This window comes from Malaya genurostris, chromosome 3 (assembly GCF_030247185.1).
Source record: "Malaya genurostris strain Urasoe2022 chromosome 3, Malgen_1.1, whole genome shotgun sequence".
NCBI lineage: Eukaryota > Metazoa > Arthropoda > Insecta > Diptera > Culicidae > Malaya > Malaya genurostris.
The window spans coordinates 173418588-173439332 of record NC_080572.1 but is presented as its reverse complement, the minus strand read 5'-3'; the positions used below and the strand labels follow the sequence as shown (position 1 = coordinate 173439332).

The 20745-nt window shown below is 36.8% G+C and overlaps 1 protein-coding gene across 11 annotated transcripts in view; it reads right to left on the bottom strand.

Moving 5' to 3' along the window:
• The window catches only part of LOC131433655 (CUGBP Elav-like family member 4), an 807399-nt gene that overhangs the window by 23136 nt on the left and 763518 nt on the right, over positions 1 to 20745 (bottom strand). For 5 of the 11 annotated variants that reach the window (XM_058600154.1, XM_058600147.1, XM_058600150.1 and 2 more), the window contains 3 exons: positions 16630 to 16870; positions 16414 to 16560; positions 16219 to 16329 (listed from right to left, as the gene is read on the bottom strand). In XM_058600154.1, coding sequence (XP_058456137.1) covers positions 16219 to 16329; positions 16414 to 16560; positions 16630 to 16870 — 499 coding nt within the window. Of the gene's footprint in view, positions 1 to 16218; positions 16330 to 16413; positions 16871 to 20745 lie in introns of all 11 variants that reach the window. The other 6 variants (XM_058600148.1, XM_058600145.1, XM_058600144.1 and 3 more) reach the window with 2 other exon arrangements.

Here is a 20745-nt window from a genome sequence, read left to right as displayed (position 1 = left end):
GTAAAAGAAGTCCAAAACCTGATGACGCCATAAGGCCTCTCTATTGGTATGATCATAATCTGTGCAGTTGTTGTTGTTTTGTTTTCTCCAACATTGGGTTTTCATCGTTTTCCCCTCAATACTACTGTGCTACGAAGAGATGCTTCGCTACTCGAACGTTGGTTGGATTCGTTTCTACTTTTGTGATGTTGGATGGTGGAAATAATATTCCAATTATTTTGGCCATCTCTTGAAAGCCGGTAGTTTTCGGCATGTAGACGCTTTTCCGGGGTGAAGTATTTTCACAGAAATACTACGAAAAAAAAAAGATTTATTCGATTGTGTTTTTGCTTTGTTCAAAATACCGACGAACTTGAAATCCAATTATTATCCATTATTGACAAGCACTTAGTACTAAGAAGAGCAAAAAGTGTATTTCATTTCTCTATGATAGACACGACATTCTTGCGTTTGCTCTAGAAATGCTGATCGAGAATATTTCTTGAATAACGAACATTCACGCAAAAGAATTTGTTGATGAGCACACGATTGTTCACAGGTTTTACAATCGTAGAATAAATCTATTTCGTTTCTAATCAAAAATGTGATGTTCTATTAAGCGAGCACGTTTTGGGATATTGAAAAGGAGTCTTAAAACGAATCATTCGTTATTCATATGAGTTTATCTAGAATAGGAAGAATACGTTTCTGTTAACAGCATCAAATAATAATGGGATGTATGTAGAAGTGTGGATAGGTTGCTTTCTGATTTTCCCCAAACCAAATTTAAACAAATACTGAGATGATTCTTCGAATAAACATATTTATCATTCCGGTAATTTAATTTTCATTCTTTGGTTGACTACAATCTTCTCAACGAAATCATTTTTCCTATTCATCAAGTATCAAAAGAACATTGACATTTTTAGTTTACAGTGGGTCATTTGATAGACAGTCATTTCGCTAAATGGGTCATTTTAACGAAAGTCAATTCGTCGAATTTATTATTTCGCTGAGAATAAAGATCACATATTTTATTTTACCAACCATTTTTTTCTATCTTGCTGCCATGGAACATATCGAACTATTCATTGAAAGAATTTATTGACGATTCATTTTAGATGATTCTAGGAGCGCTGGTCCTGTACTGCGAATGTTGTCGCCAAGACGTCAAGCAATGTGTCCAAATGACAGTCCAACCGTCAGAAATCACATCTTGATACACTCAATTGTTTTCCCGGTTTACTCATAGCTAGATTCTAGGGCTTTGCAGATAGGGACAAATTACACAATTGACTCGGTTTAGGTTGATTGAAATACACGTACGAATCGGAGAAATGGTTTTCGATGAAACGGCTTCGGTGAATCGGACTTTGCTAAAATGACCCTGATTTTTCTCAAACATTTTCCCTAGTTATTAAATTCGAGTGACGATTTCCTAAAAAATCGGGTTTGTAGATATAGGTATGAGTATCAGATTTTTTTCGAACAAAATAAATTCAAAATCTCGGATATATTGAACATTTCACGATGCTGTTTGCAAAAAAGTTGTTTTCTCGTTCACATGATGTTGTTTCAAGTCTTTAAAAAAGTCAAACTAGCTGACCCGTCGAACTTCGTCTCGCCCAAAAATTATTTGTTCGAATTTATGTTTTCGGAGAGCAGAACTGTCAAACGACTAAGTGGTTAACGTTTCTCTCCAATATTTTGCTGAATAATTAACCTACAATCAATCGAATCCGACACACATTCGCTTTAGCCCAAAAATGTGAAAAACTTCTGTTAAGTAAAAATAGAGCAAATGAACAGACTCATCGACTCTCATCCTTTGATTCAATGCACTGACCGGAGATCCCTCTCTAATGGCTTCGACATAATGGATATAAAGTGCCACATTTTCCGTTCCAGATGTGACTCTTACTTCAGGTAATCGATAAAAAAGCTCACTAGCCATAATGTTGTATTGATAAACTTAGCACAATGTTAAAGAATTTCTAGTGTTGTTCATTCGGTAGAGTAGGATATATTTACAATTTGTATTTAGCCCAAGTAACCAAAATTTCATTAAAAAAAGATTTGTCTTAAACAGCATACAAAGCATTCTGAATAGTCCGTTTTTAAGGAATTACTCACTCTTGAATGTTCACCCGACGCAACAGAACAAACTTTGAAGCAGTTCCTTGTACAGTTTTTAAGCAGCGAGAAAATTTTCTCAGTACTTATTCTGTATGTTCAAGTTGCAACAGTCTCAATCCATTATGGTAATCATCTTGAACTATCAACTAATCATTGATATCTAATTGCCACTTATTGTGTGCGCTTAGTCTAATCTAAATTATTAGAAAGCAAAATTCAAGGAAAATCTCTCTGATCCATTCAACATTCTCCTGAAATGTTAAACTCGAACCCGCGATGACTAATACTATTCATTTGATTCCATTGAACACAATTGATATCAGAAGTTTTACTCCTGCCTACAGCGGTTTTCAAGAACAGTAATTCCGTCATTGAGTCATATGGTAAGCAATAATTTTGATACACAATTTAGCACGTGGCTCGAAATGACGAATAACTCGTAGCGCGCCAAACGATTTATTCTTTTCTTCGACGGTCAAACACTTATGCAACTCGTTGCGTGCCAAACATCAATCGTAGATCTAGCAAGCATTGGTGACTTTTTCAACGGAAAATTCCATTGTCCATACAAAACAATTTTATGGATTTTTCCCACTTTTCCGGCAAGTTTTCTTCACGTGTTCAAACAAAAAAAGAATCATGTAAATCCGTCCATCCGTTCTTACGTGATGCGATTACAAAGAATGATCTCTGCATTTTTATATATATAGATATCAAATCAAGAGACTTATCTAAAAATATATCAGCAACGTAAAAACGCCCTTCAAAACGAGTATAGATTTGTGTTTGCCTAAAAGACTTCGTTTTTTTCATGAACGGATGCTGAAAACGGGGTTTTCATTTAAAAACGCTTCAAAGTTCAGATTCATCAGATGCATGACTCAGCGCGTGTAAATTGATAGAACAGAATCTTTGCAAGTGTTTCAAGTTAGACATTTATGTTATTAGATAGTGTATCTATTGATTGAACCACCAATAAGTTGCACCAAATTTAACGAACTATCCACAGCTTATCCAGTAATTATATATGAAAGACAAATTTTAGCGTTTATGAGTGTCGTACATGAACGAGAAACGAGTACCTCATAATCAAGTAAACGGGAGTCAATTGGTGAGCACTTCTCGGCTTTTGAGTACGGTTGCTTGTTCTTTTCTGCTGCTTCGAGCCTCGGAAACTGTTATAAGCCGGCGCGGCAACTTTGGAAGGGGGAGCCCCCCAAAAAATTTATTGGAGGAGTCATGCTCCCCCAATATTTTGGCAACTGGAATAAATATTAGAAAATACTGTTCTCCCCGTAGTTCGTCTCCGTAAACCTTCATATTTCTAAGTTACTAAAATTTTTAAACTGATTTACTACAATGTGAAATGTGCTATACTTTACCACTTTCGAATATTGGTTATTACTGGAAAAGTAGGGAAATGTTTGTGATGTTTACTTGGTTGCTTTTTATTTGCTCTTACCGCTCCTTTTCCTTTTTGAAAAATGTTCGGTATATTGTAAAGTTCAATGATCTGTAGTAATAATTTTTTGCGCCCCCCCCCCCCCCCCCAATACTTCAAGGAACTTGGCGTCCCTGGTTATAAGTCGACTGATATCATTATCATCAGAAAATTCCTTAATTGATTGTTTGGTACTGTCGTCGATTTATTCTTTGGTTGGTTGTTTCTCATCATGTACATTGGTGCGTTGAGCTAGATAATAGGATCTTAAAAAATCCTCAGGGTGGCAGTCAAGTGGTTTGAAACCAACCGAATCTTTAATTGTAGCTCAAAACGTGACATCAAAGACAAGGCGTGTACCCAAAACAAAATATCGGGTGGGGAGCTCAGAATATGTTTATCAATTTTCATACGTATGGAAATATGTATATAATTACTTGAACATTTTTTGGTTTGATTGAGTTAAATATCTAAAAAAAGATTTTTCATAATATAGGGAAAACCAGGGCTAAGCCGGACACTTTTTGTAAATTGAAATAAACATCAATTACAACTAGGTTTTCTCCCAAGTTATCTCTACCGTTTTGTAGATTCTACCTTCAGCTACAATTCCTAATTTGTGATTTGAAAAATTATGCATCAGTTTTCCGACCAGATCGCGCAGTTGTTACCAACCCAAAATCCAACATTTCTGGAATCACGGGGCTATACTGGGCACGTTATGGAGCAAAACCAGACTATAAAGTTTCACACAAATATTATGAATGAGTACAATCTCGAGATACCTTAATGTCAACCTTTCGTGAGACTGACGTCTCAGCCTCCAGCTAATTGACGTCTGGTTGTCACATGAAAGGGCGTTTTGAAAGTCATTCCATGGATTGAAATAATTGCAGATTAAGTACATTAAGACTCAAATTCAGAGTGGCAATTTGTCAGTCACGTCGAATGATCTTGACAGACTGACTAAAACCATCGTCAACTTTAATCTGTACTATGAAGGTGACTGTCAAATGAGATACTGGATAGTTCTATGGTCATATAGAAGTATATGTACACAGTTAAAGGCAGGCGACGCTCTTTGTTTTCTCTCTCATTCTCATATTCCCTGGTGAAGTAAAACAATTATAAACATAAATTGATAAAGTTCATTATTCTTCGCATTTATTAGAGTAAATGAATATATTTCAATGTTTATCCTGTGTTCGAATTACATTCAGTCACATCGTAATCAAGCAGTGACAGGAGAAATGAAAATAATATCAATCAATTAGCGTTCTGGCTAGTGTAACATCAAGAGAATTTTAGTTGACAGATCGACTCTCAGACACTCAATATATGATGATTTATAGAACCTGATTGGCAGCAGTCCAGGAACATAAGCTATCCAATCTTCATCGTGCAGAACAGAGTTTGAAATTCTTGCCAACTTTTCGACAATGTAGTATTATATTAATATATCAGACATATTATGTAGAATAAATTGTCGAGTACTTAACACTACGAAGTTAAGTTAAATAATGTATGCCGGAAAAAATTAAAATGGTAATGGTTTTTTTTATAATCTCTTCATTAAACAATATTCGATTACGAGGGTTGCTCGATACGTTTCGAAACATGGTTACACTTATTTAAATACGTCAAATCAGACATCAACATCCTATATTTGAGTGATCTGTATGGTATGCGTGCTCGGAACACTTTGTCATTCAAGTCTGTCAGTGCAATTTACAGTGAGTTGCAAAAGTAGGTTCGGAATTATTTCGAGAAAATGTTCGTTCCATGATTTATTGCGACTATATCTCAGCAACACCATCGCGAACCAAAGTGTTTCGTTGATTTTCCGAATCGTAATCTCTGCGCACTCCAGGACGAATTTCGTAAGAAATGTAAAACAACAGCAATTTTGTCAGAAAACATTGATGCTATGTGTGAACTGCAGGGATGGCTTTTATCGGATCAAAGAACGTTTTCTAGCAACTATTCACACTATTCAATCAGTTCCACCAAAGAGAGACGGATATCATCTCAGCAACAGAAAATCGGCATGGTTAATTTGACATAGAATGGACACCAGTGCGAGAACGAATATCCTTCGATGACCCGTATGAGTATCACGGGTTAGCACGCTGCTGTGGTGATTCGCTCTGAAGGAACAAACGGTTGCTCATTCTCGTTTTGCGATCCGATTCTATACGGGCAGTGGATAATTGTGATAGAATCATTTTAGTATTGCCGTTTATTCTAACTATGTGCATACAACCTTTGTATAAGTTGGGTCTATGAAAATGTCTGTGAATTCCTCACACAAGGGTTTTAAAATATTGCAACCTAGTATGAGAATCATCAAGTCGAATCAACGATTCGCTTTACTGCGATAATTGTCAACTTGCGATTCTCTCTTGGTAAATTCCATACAGCACCGATCATTGCAAAAGTGTATCTATTTTGGTAAAGGCCGTGAAATACTCAGAGTATTAGGTGGAGCTAATCAATGTTGAAAAATTCTCTCACGGTTCATGCATTGAGAGGCAGCAAGTTCTTGTAGCACAATCTACCAGATTGATGATGTTGTATACAATGTAAAGAAATATAGAGCCGCTCTCATCAAATTATCGGCAATCGCCAACTTTGGTGACCTGGTTTTGAAAGATCGAAATGTGAAATCCTAGCACGCCTGAGATGTAATTCCACTTCCATACACTCGAAACTACATAAATATTTAACCGTCAAAAAGGTTTGTTCTGATGGTATGCATAGTTTGATATATTACCGAAAACACACTCTTGTCTTGTTAATGAAAATGTCGAGGAAGTTTATTCGCACTGTTTTTACAATACGATTATGAGATTATGGCCAGCGACGAATTATGGTTCTCTGCATAAGAGTCGGAGTCTAAATGACATTCGACTGTATGAGAGTTTCAAGACGAGCCAAATATAATAAAAGTGCACAGAGCACTTCGAAGCAAATTAGAGAAATTTCAAACTTTCACCTTTGAATGCTATATAACCATTTGTTTGCCCTCATAACCTCGAAAAAGGTAGAAAACAAATTATGCTTCATGCTGACAATGCGTTTTCTTACACAGCGCGTCAAACAAATTATTTTTCAAGTGTTAAAAAAGTCATCTACGGCACGGATCAGATGTAGCCCTCAATGAACGTCTTTCTCCGGAGTTTCCCGGGTTGGTGGTTCAATGCATAGGGTACTGGTCTCACAAATAAGTTGCCGTATGTTCCAGCCCCGTCCAGGAAGCATTCTTAGTGTCAGTAGGATTACAACACCAGCAATGCAATGGTTATGTGCGCTACTAATCGGCTGCGAAGACTATCGAAACAGATGGTCAAATTCCACAAAAGACATCTAATGCCAAGGCTTTGCATTTCGTCGGAGTGGGAAAATGTTTTGGAAATCGGTTTGTTTGCATGGAAAAGCGTATCGATTTTCATGGAGAACACTCTGAAATATATACAAAGCCACTTTTTGTAACAAGCCTTTGTTTTTAAGAGCTCATCTCAAAACTTAGACTACCCCTCAAACAACAAACTAATGCATATGATTCATTGTAGTAAATATTTTCGAAAAATTTACCGTACAATTTTGAATACAAGTTTTTTTGAATCGGTAGGTTTAATGAAGAAGTAATGTTTTAACGTTTGCGTTCTTTCATTTAGTCAATCCATGTTTTATTACCAGGTTTATCAAAAATGACCAAAATTTCAAAAAAAAAATTCAATTAAGAAGAACTTTATTTCAATATGCATAAGTATTACTGTAACTACCGGTAATCACAGAATTGTTGGTGACAAATCTCATCACAAAAACCTATTTTCCCTTTACGGAACAAACTCGCACCGCTTGTTAATCATTCAGCAAAAGTACTCTCCATTTATCTTTCAAAGATAAAATTGCTACCGAAATACCATTCCAGCTGGACTTGGCTGTTCCCAATTTGTAACGTTCCTAATTGCACCTAGTTAGCAGTGGAGTTGTCATGTCAGTGCAGCAACCTTCCCACTTCCAGCCAATCTCTCTCTCTCTCAAATTGACCTAACATATATCTTCAGCTTCCTGCCCATTCCCTACACTGCAATCTAGCCGAACCAGCATTGTCCTTCCTGTATGTCTCAAGTTCTCAGCACAGATTCGGAGACAGTGAGCCGCCCAGAGTACCACTGGGCGAGTCATGTTTCATTAAAAATATAAACTTTCTCACCCTAAAACAAATAACAAAGTTTAATTGCATTTCAGCTCTGCTGCCGCCGCTGCTGTTGCTGCTGCTGCTGCTGTTAGAGTAGGAAAAAAACTTTCTACTTAACTGGACAGGGAAAATGCTTCCCGGGGATGAAGGGGTTGCCTATATTGCACTAGTTTGTTTCACTCCATACGAATGGAACAGTGGCCCTGCGCTATTTTTTTTCGTTACGATTTACTTGGAATCAGAGTCAAACCAAGTTGTTTGTAGATTTTTCTGTGTGCGCTGTTGCTTCCATTCATTCAACAACTTCCAGAAACGTAACAATGAGACCTCTCAACGTACCAACTTTTCCTGTAAATAACAATCTCCCGCACTACGATTTCTCAGCCGGAACAAGGTGGCAGTGACAACAGTAACAAGTACAAAAACTAAATTCTGAACCTCCTAGCAGTACCTAGCAGTATCTGCTGATTTCAACTATGATGAAAATAATTCTCGTACTTGTTTTTTCGAGAAAATCCTAAATATTTAACTCATTTAAAAATAGTTTCCAGTCTAAGGAGAAGTAGAAATCTCAGTAAGAGACACAAAAAAAAGATTATTTAAACGACTTGACAATTGAGACTAAAATTGGACTATTTTTTCCAGAGCTCAGTACTTTTCTTCGTTTTCCACTCGATAACCAGTTCCGTCGTCACATCGTTTTTGGTGCGTGTGGGTGACGGTGGGTCGTTTTGCAGTGCACAAAAAGCAAGCCTTTCGTTTTGTCGACAGTTTTCACCGGAGTATAAATAAAATTGTTGACGACATTTAAATGAACAAAATTTTAAATTGTATTTAAAACAGGCAGTCCGGATTAGTTTTCCGATTCTACATTATGCGATTCTCGGCTATCAGTGGCACGCACGGTGAGGCGGGGTGGTAAAACCGAAAGTGGATTTGTTGTCATTTTCGGTGAATTTCAATGAGTCGGAAGTAAATTAAATGTGATTTCTTGTGGCCCGTTCCCGTTAGCCGACTGCTAGGCGAGAGACTTGTGAGTGAAAGAGACACAACCACTCAAGTGTGGCTTTAGAAAAGTTAGTCTTCGGTGCGGGATTTTCGGTAAATCGGTGCCTCTCGAAACCGAGATTCCAAAGACGGCTTTCGCCGAGAAGTTGCAAATATTGATGAAGGAATTGCTAATAGAATTAAATGTTTGCACACTTCAGCCGCACTTTGGTGAGCGAAAATTTCCAAGGATAAACAAATTTGCAACGAATCCAGAAGAGATGGTATCCTGTGACGAAGCTTCAGTATTCCTGCGGCAAGATGAAAGGAAAGCCAAATTTATTCATCAGCGTGCTTCTGGAATTTCGTTCCTGAATTTGTTTTTCTGAGCAAAGAAACTCACGCGCGAAACAAGAAGGGCAAATCAATGTGATGTAATCGAAATATTAATTATATTTCAATGCAAACAGCTGGTTGTTTGGAGAACCGTTTTCCTACAACATCGACAAGTTGCAAGATGGGAAGTCTATTTCCAGCGACTGAAGAAACTCAATTAAGATATTTCGCTCTCGGGACAAGATCCGTGTCCATGCATGTGGAGCGGCAGGTTCGAATTGATCGAAATGAGTTCGAGCACGTCGGCATGCATGTCATTATAAGACTGATATTTATGTACGGTTCACACGAGTACGGTGTGTTGGGACTATGTAGAGCACCCTTCCACGAAGTTACACGCTGTCAGCTCGCCAAACAAACTCACGAAATCCTCTCTCGTCTAACACTGCAAATATTTGCATAGGAAGAGCATACATTGCATAAATTTTCATTTTGTAGTAATATCAAACATTCAATTTCTATTTTAATATATAAAATTCGTCCCTTCGTGACTCGGCAGGGGATGACTCGGTGGGTAGGCGATTGCATGGAACGCGGGAATTCGATGTATTCGAACCTTTCGGAGGATACTGCACTAAAGCTCATTTCTATCTATTTCACGTTCGACCGACAGAGGCAGTGTGCATCGACGACAACGACGACGACAACGATGACGACGACAACCGGTCGCACATACGCCCACGCTTGCTGGAAGCTTTGTATTGTAGTGAGTGAAGTTAGTTTATAACACTTGGTGTAACCTGTATCGACACACGGACAAAGCATATATACTCACGCATGTCCAGTGTTCTCCAAGAGCAGCATATTGGGTTTCCTGGGAGAAAGGGGGAACGGTGTTTGTGTTGCAGGATCCTGGGTTCAAATTTAAATCTATTGTAGATAGTTCAGCGTAGCTGATTTGTTAGAAAAAGTAGCAGATATTTTGGTAATTTTGTGGGATACTTTCTAGTAAAAATTGAATAGTTGCATTTATTATGGTAGCATGAAGTCGAAAAAACCTTTCGTCATTAATTTTTTTGTGATGTACTAGATATTTTGTTTAAGTTGGGCTTCGATTCCTAGTTGACTTTTGGTATTTTATTTGTCTTGTGATCAAAGTACAAAGACTGGGTAAATTGTAAGGACAGATACCTACTTGGTTTATGATCGGTTTCAGCAATATGAGATTTCATTTGAACATGCTTACCTTTAAGAATTTTTTTTAAAGCCACTTTTGTTCTGCACAATAAGTTCGTTTTACAATTAAAAAATTTTACTCTAGAAAATACATTAACTGATTTTATATGGTGAGTTGATATCCGATTCGTGTATTCGATCCTTACTCAACTTTGGACGGGAATCTGATTAAATGTTTAGTTCATAACCGGTGTTCTGACCCCAACAACGGCATAGATAGAATCTGCAGTACTAAAACAATTTCATGTATGCATATCTAAATACGGTCCACAATCTTCGTTCTAGTTAATGCTCTGAAAGATGACATTTGCCAAGTGGGTTTAGTTAATAGGATGGATAAAAGAACTCAGACGAATTTGAATATTATGTGAGAACTTAGTAGAAAACTGTTTGAAACAAACTCTGATGCAGTTTTTCTGGTAAATATTTTCTTCATACAATTATTACCTTTTACTTTTATCAGTATGAAACGAGAGAAAAAGACTGTCGAATGAAATAGCAGAAATGCAAATTTGCTAAAAAAGATACTACTGAGACGACATTCGAATTCTATAAAATGTTCCTATCCGGGGAAAATAAACTTTGAGAAAATGTTCCAGCTTAACATGATCCCTACACAAGCTCAAAGCTTTCGCATTCCTTCAAAAATAAATTACCAATTGCGTTTTTAATGCTCCTTTTTGCCTTAGCGTGCCAAAAATGAAACCGATAAAAGACTCTTGTATTATTGCAGAAAACTTAAGCTAAACTTCCAAGAACCATTTCTCTACATTCCATTTTATTCCACTATGTGTAAAAAATCTTTACTATTTCGCCATTGATGTCACGAGTTAGTGGCATAGTTTTTTTCAACACTGTTGTTTTTGTTAAGGAAAGTTCTATCAGTGTATTGAAGAGCAGGGAAAAGTGTTCACTAATTTAATTAGCGCACACTAATGATCAAAAATCTATAGTTTCTTGCTGTAGGAGTAATGACACCTAAGACTTGTTCAAAGTTGACCGAGCTGTGATAACGTGTAGAAGGTTAATATAGAACTGCTGTTGCAAAGAATTGAGAACTTAATGACTTTCTGTATTGAGTATAGAATTTGTCGAGTAGAATTTTTGCTACAAATAATTAGCCGGCTAGTGACTCTGGTGTCAGACCATAATGAGTGAAATTATCCAGAACCGATTTTTGAAATACTCCAGAACCAGATTTTTGAAATAGAACCAGTTTAATGCACGTTGCCTCCGACTTGGTGCTGTTCTGGAACTGTGCCCACTACAACTCAGGATGGCGAAAATGCAAAACAACGCAGATCTTGTTTTTGTGCTATTTTTTCAGTAGGGATCGGAATGTAATTTTCACTCGGCTATCAAGTGTCGCTGTATGAGTTTATATGTATCAATTGTTCATAAAGTAGGCATGCGCTTTTGTGGCTCAGTAGATTAACTGACGTGCTTTGTGATCAAATGTTTCTCTGTTCAAGTCGCGCTGTTGTCAACGATATTTTGTTTTATATTTCGTTCGATTTCAATACATGTAATTTTCAAATCACATACTTTACATGTTTCAAAATATAAATTTGTGTGAAATACGACGCTTCATTTATGTGCATCTTATAAGATGTAAAATCGCATGATTTTTCGAGCTGTGTAAAAGTACACGGAAAGAAATCTGTTACTGCTGTCATGATTAGAAAATCATGAAACCAATCATTTTAACTTCTCATGAAACCGTGAGCAAAAAGTCTTCTGCCATGAAAATTAATCATGGTCCGAAAATGCGTTACTTGAGGGATGTATTTTTTTTAAAGCTAGTAATTCCAATTTTCTATCCGAACATCACTTTGAACCCTCTATCTCAAGTGACGTGATGGATTGTTTAATAGATTGATGGTAAAACAAAAAGTAGACATTGAAAAGTATGAACTACTGAGAATTTGTACTTGATCCTTAGGCATATTCATTTCAAAATTGTGTTGGTTTACCCACCGGCTGACAGAGAATTGACAACATAAAGATAATGAACCGAAAATTGACATCATAAGTTTTACACTTTGTATGAATATATCTGAATGTATTCTTACATATTCGATGTGACTGTTGTTGTTAAAATAATATTCCGAGAGATAACGTAAACCGAAAAATAAGTTCGATGTTTTGAAAACAAAAATAGGAAAAGTCGATCCGCGGTATTTGCTAGAATTCAACATAGAGTATCTTTTTAAGAGGTTTGATTCACACGTGTATTTTCATGCAGTTCGTTTATGTTTTCCAAATTCTGAAACAAAACATCAAATCTGGAGCAATGAACGCAAGCAAAAACGTTATTTTAGGTGTCGTGGTTGTTCAAAAACATATTTAAATTGTTGATGCTTCAGATTAAAAGAGATTCGTTGTGCTTTTCACTGTTTTGCTATTCAAATGTACATTATTTGAGACATTAATTGAAATCGTATAAACAATACACCACGAACTTTCACACCATTGCATTTAATTCATACTTAAAATCTTCATATTTTAAAACATAGCGCCTGAATTTATGTTGCAAAGATTACCATCGTAGCAGAAACACGTCTAAAGTTATACCCAACAACGTCAAATGCGTTACTCTAAATTTCAACGAAATCAGTCCAAATGGATCATGATCCGAGAACTTTTAATCATGGTGTATTATCATAACATGAAAATATACTATTTTCCCCAAATCATGACTCGTTTTGCTCATTTCTTGAATCGGAATTTTGCCCGTGTATTTGAAAATGTAAATTTGCATTAGTTTTGTATGCAAAATGGCTGAGTAAAAGTCGTATGAATCTGGATGAAAAACACACAGCAAAAACTTATGAAATTTACAGGTGACGCAAATTCACATATAACACAAACCATAATAATGTAATCCGTGAAACGACTAAATTTTACAAGAATGAATACGTTAGAGTTATTGTAAAATTGAGTCATTTTTGACGCTCATATATGTCGGTCTTAGAAGACGTAAAATCACGCGTTTTTATTTCTAGGTATGCATGTATGGAAAGTTTAAAAAACGCAAAAACATGAGAATACTTAATAATTGCTCAAAGTTAACTAGATGAATGAATAAATTTGATAAAAGTATCTATGCTTTTGCGATTGAAAAATAATTTTCGCTCCCATCAGAATACATAACGAGATAACGATTCGTTTCGTTACACGTTATCAACCGATGTCTATCCTTATATGTAGTAGTCATTGCATTGTCATTTCTGACATAGATTCGTGATTTGATTCTCTTTAGCTATGAAATGGGGTTATATTAGGAGCGATACGCACATGTGACAAAAATATGCACTCACTTTTCTTAGAGATCCGATTTTAACAAACTTAGCCTCAAATGAAATCCACTTATGTCTCATAGAGTGAAAAATGGTGAGTGATGAGTGAAAAAACTGCAAATTCAATTGTTAGCTTTTATAGAAGAATGAGTAAAAAAGAGTTAATTTCTCAAAAACAGTAATTAAACGCCTGTATTCCACAGGTCCAGTAAGCTGACAACCACACAAACTAACAATGGATATACCTAGGAAATCGGTTTCGGAAGTACCGGAAATAGTGGGCAAAAACCTCCAAAACGGAACTCACTCCGACTTTATTGAACTAAAATTTAAATGAAAGGTCTTAAGATCCTTTTAAAGTTTCTGAATTTGGTTTGGATATGACGTCCGGTTACGGAATTACAGGGTGATGAGTGTTTGGAATTCTTAGTCGTCGTATGGAGCGATAATGTAAAATAGCTAAAAATTCTAAATTGAGCTGCAAACTTTTTTTTCGATTATAGAGGTTTTAACCTTAAGGTCATTTGCCTCTTCGGGCCAGAAAAACTTTCTGACTTTCTACGGGTTTGGGAATCGAACCCAGGCGGGTTGCATGAAAGACATCCGAAAAGTTCCGGTCCTCGGACAGTGGATCCGGAGGTACCGGAAATTGGAATCAAAATCTCCAAAATGGAGCTCACTCACTTTTCTCCGAGATGGCTCAGCTGATATTCACAAACAAAAGGCACACATAAAAGGTAATCTGGAACTACAGAGAGAAGTGTGTTTAAAATTTCAACCGATGGACGGACTATTCATATTAATTTGGTTTAGAATTTTTTAAGTAAACTAAAAAAAAGATCAATTTTACACAAAAACTGCATATGATTCCAGATTCTGACTAACCTATTTATGCTACGTAATACCGGATTAGATGTTTTTCACACAAACACTAACGCGTGGAGCATCGTTCTAATCCATATCCAGCCAGCAAAGTGAAAAAGGTATAAAGCCATGTCTGCACTCGACACGTATGTAGGGCTTGCACTTCGAATGTCAAAAATGTCTTTCACGCATATTCGTACGGCCGATGCAGTTGAGGCAACGTATCCGGCCGTGAATGTAATGCATTTCGTCTCCCGTTCCTCGACGAGAATGGGGTGCGAATCTGAGCTGCGAGTGCACGGGGAATCCGGCATACTTTCCTCCGGTTGCACACGGTACCACCTCGCCGTCGACGTATCGAAAAATGTTGAACATGAATTTATAGCGCTGGGTGCCGGAGTTGTTTTGGAAAAGTCGTTTCGGGGAAATTGCTCGGGCCTGGCAGTTCCGTTCCGGCTGCGCCTGGACAACAATTGGACACACTTTATTTGTCAAGGGCAAATATTGGAAGTCATCTGTTCGTTTGCCTTTCAGTGCCACTGACACCGGTTCCAGTTAGTTTGCCGAGCGAGTGACAGACTAACCAGACGCCCCCATTAACAAATATGCTATTGCTACGTTTTATTTTCGTTGCAAGCAGAATCGATGCCTGTTTGATGTAATTGATGTCAAATTGTTAGACGTGAACGAGTGGTTCATAGTTGGTATTGTTATTCAGGCTGGACAAATACGCATTGGCTTAGATGCTTGTGTAGACGAGCGGCGTCGGTAAACTCCTGTCTTTTATGAGTTATCGATAGTTTTCTGTGTATAACAAAACAAATTAAATGTACCCATTTCTAGGTCAGAGAGACAATTATTTCATTTTCTATTTTGTGTGTCTTACTAAAACTAAGTTTTTGAACAAAGACGATGCCAATGAAAAGTCCAACTCCTTCTGATCAGTAATTTTCCCAGTCTAGTCTGTCGTTCACAAGCAGTCGGGTAATGATGCCATTCATTGTCTTTCACGATGAGATAAAAATAGTACTAAAACGAAATATCGAAAGTAATTAAGGAACGGGACGTGACGACGCCCGACTGAATTCAGCTTGGGGGTACGTACATTCCGCGCCATCGATCTCATATATAGATATCTGTTTTGGTCTAAGGAGCAGTTAACTGGGACTGAGAACAGATGAACGCTTCAATCGATTGGCAGCGTTATCTGATAATTTTTTTTGTTGGTTTGCAGATCGGTAACGGGTAAGGGGATAGTATCGATGCGCAGAGATGGTAATTAAAAACGGAAAGTAATTAGAAGCGATAACGATAGCCCCCTGCGCCTCGTCGGTTCGGACATTTGTTTTGTCGCACTAGGAATGGGGAAACCACACCGACATTGAATTAGGAGCGAGTGAAAGAGACAGACAGAATTTGAACAACGAAAAACAAGTTTTAACAGAGCGGTAAACAGAGAGCGCATTTGGTGTGTTTGGTTTTGCTGTTTTTTTTTGTTGTTGACTTTTTTATTAAAAAAATTTACATATGTATATAGAGAAAGAGTAATAATAAACATTGACACATAAACAATGAACGACCGGACGACGACGCGTAACGAAAAAAAGGAAAATATATGTATATAACGAGGTAAAACACAGCTCTATTGCAGCTATTATTTAATATATATATGTATACAAGAAATGGGTGCAGAAGACTATAATCAATTGTGTTAGTGTAAAGAAGTTCGCACTTACCAACGCCCGGATAGGGCTGGATGCCAGGATACGCTGCGTGGGGTAGTGCGGCGTCTCCGTTTGGAAGTCCTTGGGCCGGTATCGATAGATGGAGCGCATCTATGTAAATGGCTGAATCAATACATTACTGTGATTTTTGAGGAAGCAAAGCAACTACGTGGCACAACTGCCCAACGAGAACTGAAGTCTACTTACGCCCAGGGTAGGTTTGAGGGATCCCGTTGGTGTAGACTGCTTCGGAACCGGCTGGCTGCCCGTTGGGGGTTTGTGCTGCCATGTTGAAGGTTGGCATCGTCGGCGATGGTAGCGATGGGATGGCACCGTTTACGGGTTGTCCTGAACCTGGCGGGTGTGAAGAAACGCGATGACAATCAGTCGTTGCTTCACAGGGAAGCGCCAGTTGGTACCCACCGTTCAACGCATGAGGTATTTGTGTTGCGAGTGCTGCCATTGGGTTGATATAGGTTCCTTGTGCGGTGGCCGCGGCCATCAGTGCTGCTTGTTGCTGTTGTGCGTAGGCACCGTACGGTCCGAACTGGTTGAAGACGAACGGGGACAGCAGGTTCATATGACCGGCCATTTGTTGCATACGACGGAGTTGCCTTTCTTTCTCGGTGTCCGCAAACTTGACCACTAAGCTAGAAGACGCACCCTGCGAAATTGGACGAAAAAGGAAAAAAAAAAGCAAAACAACACGCGTTAATTTAATAAATCATTCGGAACGGTAGAATTTTAATTCCTACGAATTAATCATCATCTGTTTAAGTGAAGCCTAAGCAACACAGCATAATTTATATCCATTAATGAGTATTATATCAAATTGTGTTCTATGTTATGGTGACACGAATAGCTCGACGAAAAGCTGTGAAGCAAGTTTTTTGGACATGATTAATAGTGCACAATTCATAGGCGGTTTGTGCTTTTTTTTGTTAGTGGACTACGCTTGTGTTTCATAATAACGATTGCCCTCTTTGTTTGGCTGCTGTCGTCGTGGATTACGGGTATGGTACCATTGGACAAACACCGGCAATGTTTTACTGCTTTTTATTACAGGTGAATCACGCAATGTGTGAGTCAGTTTGAAAGCATTTCGCGAAACTGTCATGTTTGCATTGTATTGTTTTCACATGCAGAATAAATTTGTTAATGTAACCGTTTCCAGATTGATTGTTATCATGTGTTATTCTATTTTTTCAGTCACTGATTTCGTTTTAGTAAAATTATGCTTATAACAGAGATTTATGAATGTAGTATTCGTTTTAAATCTGTTATAAAGCAGTGTTTAGTGATTAATCTTGTTCGCATTGCGTAGCTTTAAGCACGAACAAGCAAAAAAGTCTTCTGGAAAGCTGCAGGAATCAAATCATCAAATCTGCTAAGCAGTGAGCAGACAGGATATATTTGCTCACATATGATGTAATGCACAACAATTCATATGAACTCGTGATGTAGGGTAAGGGCTCCCTATTTCATCTCATTTGTAAGGACGTTGGCTCAATACCCCGATTTAGTTACTAAAACCACTATAAATATTTCATATTTCTGCTTCATTCGCCTTGCTCCACATTGAGAATTGATTCATATTTCTTCAAAATTAAACTAATATTCATAAAACAGCTAAAAACACTTATGGTGTGTTCACTACTCTGCTCCTAATTTCATCTCAATGAATTTTTATCCACCCTATCGTCGGTCCTTTACTCATCCTATAAATTAGCAATGGCGACAGCAATCAAAACAATATATTGCACTATTACACTCACAGGTTCAAAATGTCAGAATTCTTCTTAAAAACGGCCTAATGCCAATCATGAGACAACACACGACATTTTTAGAACCAGTTTGGAATCGTTTCGACGTTTAAAAATTGTTCGGTCGTTTTCGTTACCTTTCGTTTTGATTTAAAAATCGTACTGTAATTGTAATTTGGTGAAGTTTAAATAAAAACAAAAAAGGAATTGTTACTATTTAGGCATAAGCTCTTCTAAAAATAAGGCAGAGTCAGAGATGCCATTTATACAGATTTATCTGTATTGTATAGATTTTTGCGTTCGCATACTGATTTAAATTAAAGTACAGATTTATAGATAATTAGATTTTATACAGATTTCCTAAATTTAATACAGATTTGTACAGATTCATAAAAAGTGAGAAGTAAAAAAATAGACTTTTCTCCCTGAGTATCTATTAGTATTTGATTGCAATGATTCATTAAAAGTATATTAATCAACGGACAAATCACATGTTAAAATGGAAATCTTTTGAGCAGATAATCGATGATGAACACTGACAAACATTTATATTAAAATTTTATACCAATTTGACTTTTTATGCAAAGCAAGACATATTTTCTATGAAAATATCTGGCATCTCTGTGCACAGCCGATGAAACACGCACACTTCACAGCGTTATGTTGACATATAGCGGAATGAAACCAGTGCAACTAGATTTGCCACAATGCTTATTTCATTAGTATTTAACACGCTCCTTTTGGTAATATTCGAAGCCGAAACAGTTTTATTGAAATAATAAAATCAATAATATAATTAAACTAATGTTACGAATACCAAAAACATATTTTTTATGATCAATTTTTGTTCTGTAACATTTTGAGAAAACTTGGCAACTTTGCGAAACCAAATGAGATGAAGACAAAGCGCCATCAAGTGAACTAAGTGAAAAATTTTCATCTCATATTTTTGAAGACTTTTATTGCTTGTCGGGTAGTTTTTGAAGTTTTTAATCGTTAATTAAACAAGTGGTAAGTGAACATTACTAATTATAAAGTCATCCAGCATTCAATAGTACTGTAATTGGGCGAAACAGTGACCATGTTTTGAGACGAATCGTTTAGTAGATATTCAGAAACATGATGAACTGTAAATTTTGAGACGAAAATGTGTCCTAAATCGAAAAGTGAATTTGTTTTGAATGAAAGAAAAACGATCACCGAAGAATTTAAAACCATTTCTTCCAAAGGAAAAGTGTGACAATAGCCTAAATATTCATTTTTAAACATTTCACAGTTGGGTTCAGGTACATTATAAGATATTATTCATGATCAAAGTAATGAGGTGAAGGGATGAGATGGAAATAGGAGCTCACATGAAATAGGGAACCGTTACCCTACGTAATTTATCCAGTACGATTTGCATATAAACTATAATTTGTCCTCTAGCAAGTTGAATATCGCAAAATAGAAAAAAGACTTACTGGCTACTAGCTGACCATAAACTGTAAGAATAACCGACAGCTTCAGAACAATAGGAATAGAACATGTAAATGTATTCAAAAAAGTTAATCGAAACGAACATTCCGAAAGAGATCATTTACAGTCAATTGTTTTATTCAGAAACACTTGTTCAAAGATTGACCGGATTTTTTATAGCGTAAAGCGTAAAGAAGTTTATTCAGAGATTAGCCAAATTTAGGGCTCCACAACAAAGTTTGTTTTCTTCACGTCTCATCTTTGACTTTGAAGATCTCAGTTCGTATAGCGTTTCCCTACCGAACATGTCGCCTATTATAAAGATTCCTTTTGGGACCAAGGCATTATTTGAACGACAAGTACTGGGACTAGAAATGTAGTTAGACTTATACACAAATTTATCATACACATATCGTAGTAGTATATTTTTCAGATAAAATCGCTATTTGCAAAAAAAAAAATAAACGGTGTCCATGGTAGTTCAATTTTAAGCCTTAAAAGTTGACCCTTTTTATAAAGAAGTGATTAAAGTATGCTGTCAATCTGACAGTGTTCCTTGACAGTGTAGCGAGATTATTGACGAATTTTGCGCCAAATCGTAATCATGGTTGGCAACACCTTGACTTTACGTCAAACAAACTAAGAGAAATAAAAATTAATAAATCGCACTTTACATACAAAATTGATCGAGATTGTCTTTGGAAAATCATTTTTTTCTTCAAATAGTTCTTGTCGAAAAATCATAAATACTACATAAGTGTTGTAGTAATGTTGCAAAGACGAATCCTACGAAAGTAATAGTGTTTTGTAGGATAAGTTGTTGTTCCACTATAGCTATTTGAAAAGAATAGGTTAAACAAATTTGCCTTTTTTCAAAAGACAGCCTAGACCAATTTTGAAAAGCAAAGTATGCAATGTTTCTTTTTGTGACAAAGTTTACTTGTTTAGAAAGTTTCTAAAGCTAATTTTTGTTTGAGTTGGCGCAAAACTCGTGTTTTCGAAAATTTATGGGAGTACTTCGCAATAAATTTGTATTTCAAAGCAAAGTCTTGGCATTACATTCCTTTCGGGGAATTTGACCTTTCTGTTTCAACAGACTTTGCAGCCGATTCTCAGCGCACAGAATTCATGGCATGACTAGTACTAGGGTTCCTACAGACACTAAGAATCCTTCGAGCTCGAACATACGACAGCTGGCTTGTAAGACCAGCGTCCTATGCATTGTATCGCTAACCCGGGACATAAATAATTTGCAATTGGATCATGTGAAATTATGGTACTAAAAACACGTTCCGCGCAAAACAACGTTGACCCGGGT